This window comes from Corvus brachyrhynchos, unplaced genomic scaffold (assembly GCF_000691975.1).
Source record: "Corvus brachyrhynchos isolate BGI_N302 unplaced genomic scaffold, ASM69197v1 scaffold4, whole genome shotgun sequence".
Taxonomy (NCBI): domain Eukaryota; kingdom Metazoa; phylum Chordata; class Aves; order Passeriformes; family Corvidae; genus Corvus; species Corvus brachyrhynchos.
The window spans coordinates 3,146,299-3,147,801 of record NW_008237878.1 but is presented as its reverse complement, the minus strand read 5'-3'; the positions used below and the strand labels follow the sequence as shown (position 1 = coordinate 3,147,801).

Here is a 1,503-nt window from a genome sequence, read left to right as displayed (position 1 = left end):
GAGGCCAGATGAAGGTTTGCTTGAACTTTGAAACAAGCTAGCTCAAGCGCTTTTGTCCTGCAAGTAAAACACACTGGTACTTTGTACCAGCCATCCTTGCAGGTTTTGATCTAAAAGCAGAAAGAGCAAGTGTTAAACTCGTACCTATTTCATTCTGTCCCTCCCCAGCTTTCAGCACAATTCCTGATGTCCTAAGGAGCTCTTCAAAGACTCCCTCATTCTCCAATCCACAGAAGGCAGAGGCGTTTTCCTTATCAGAAATCCGTGACTTCTTAGTTTCTGAGAAAACAAAACATGCTACATCAAATATATAAAAAATCAACAGTGTCATTAACAATCAGCATTATAAAAACTGCCATTTTGGCCTTGTCCCTGCTTGGGAGCTGCTGCCTCTATTAGTGGGTCTCCACCCCAGTAAGATGATACCCAAGCACCTACTTGGCAAGTCTGTCTTGCAGCTCTCTTCAGAGGCATCAACTTTCGACAATTTCCTTTTTGAAACCATGGTAACAAAACCTTTGTTGTTGCCTAAAAAATGCAGGAAAAAGACAAGTGTTTAATTAATCTCTTTTTAAGCAGATCTAGAATGTATTAGTGAATAGCAAAAGAGAATGCAACACAAACTGAGAGTGCTCAAAGAAAGATTGCCTGGGTAACCAGTATCACACCACATTTTTCTGCTGTGCAGGTTGAAATTTTAGAGCTTGTCATATTTAAATAGCACAATACATCACTTTTTCTAAAATGCAATTCCTCATAAAACAAGGTTTGGGCTTTTATTCAAACACTGGGCAAAGTGAGCAACTATGAGATTGCATCCACTAAACTAAACTCAAGACCCTCTCCACATGCCTGGACAAAGCAACAAAGGACTCACAGTTGAGTGTTCATGAGCCCAACCACATTAACTGACCCTGTTCGTGTCCCTAACCAGGCCAATGAGCTCTGTCAGCACAAACCTCCATCTAACCCATCCTCTTTTGAGGGGTGACAACGATTAAAAAGAAAAAAAAAATCTTGACTCACCTTTAAAACTTAAAGGTTATTAAAAAAAGATGTGTGTGCATCTCACACTAAATGTCAACTGCTTGGCAGAGGCTAGTAAAATGAGTTACTTAAATATCAGCATGGAAGTGGAACAGTTAAAAAACAAATGTGCAATGAGCCTTTCACAGCTGTTTTAGGTGTATAAGTATCTGAAAGGCAGGTGCCTCTGAAAGAGGATGGTGCTGGACTCTCTTCAGTGGTGTCCAGTGACAGGATAAGGAGCAGTGGCCAAAACTAAAACACAAGAAGTTTCACCTCAACATGAGAAAAAACTTTAGGCTGTGGATGGCAGAGCACTGGAATCTCCGTCTCTGCAGATATTCCAAACCCACCTGGACGCGTTCTTGTGTCACCTGCTCTGGGTGACCCTGCGTTTACAGAGGGGTTGGACTGGGTGATCTCCAGAGCTCCCTTCCAACCCTAACAATGCTGTGATTCTGTTCTGGGTGCGAGGCG

General features: G+C 42.2%; 1 protein-coding gene across 1 annotated transcript in view; it reads right to left on the bottom strand.

Annotated features, from left to right (window-relative positions):
* The window catches only part of FANCD2 (Fanconi anemia complementation group D2), a 37,499-nt gene extending 36,976 nt beyond the window's left edge, over positions 1-523 (bottom strand). Inside the window, exons 1-2 of the mRNA XM_017732300.1 lie at positions 439-523; positions 145-279 (exon numbers count right to left, since the gene is read on the bottom strand). Coding sequence (XP_017587789.1) covers positions 145-279; positions 439-505 — 202 coding nt within the window. The 5' untranslated portion in view covers positions 506-523. The remainder of the gene's footprint in view (positions 1-144; positions 280-438) is intronic.
* Positions 524-1,503: the final 980 nt, after the last annotated feature.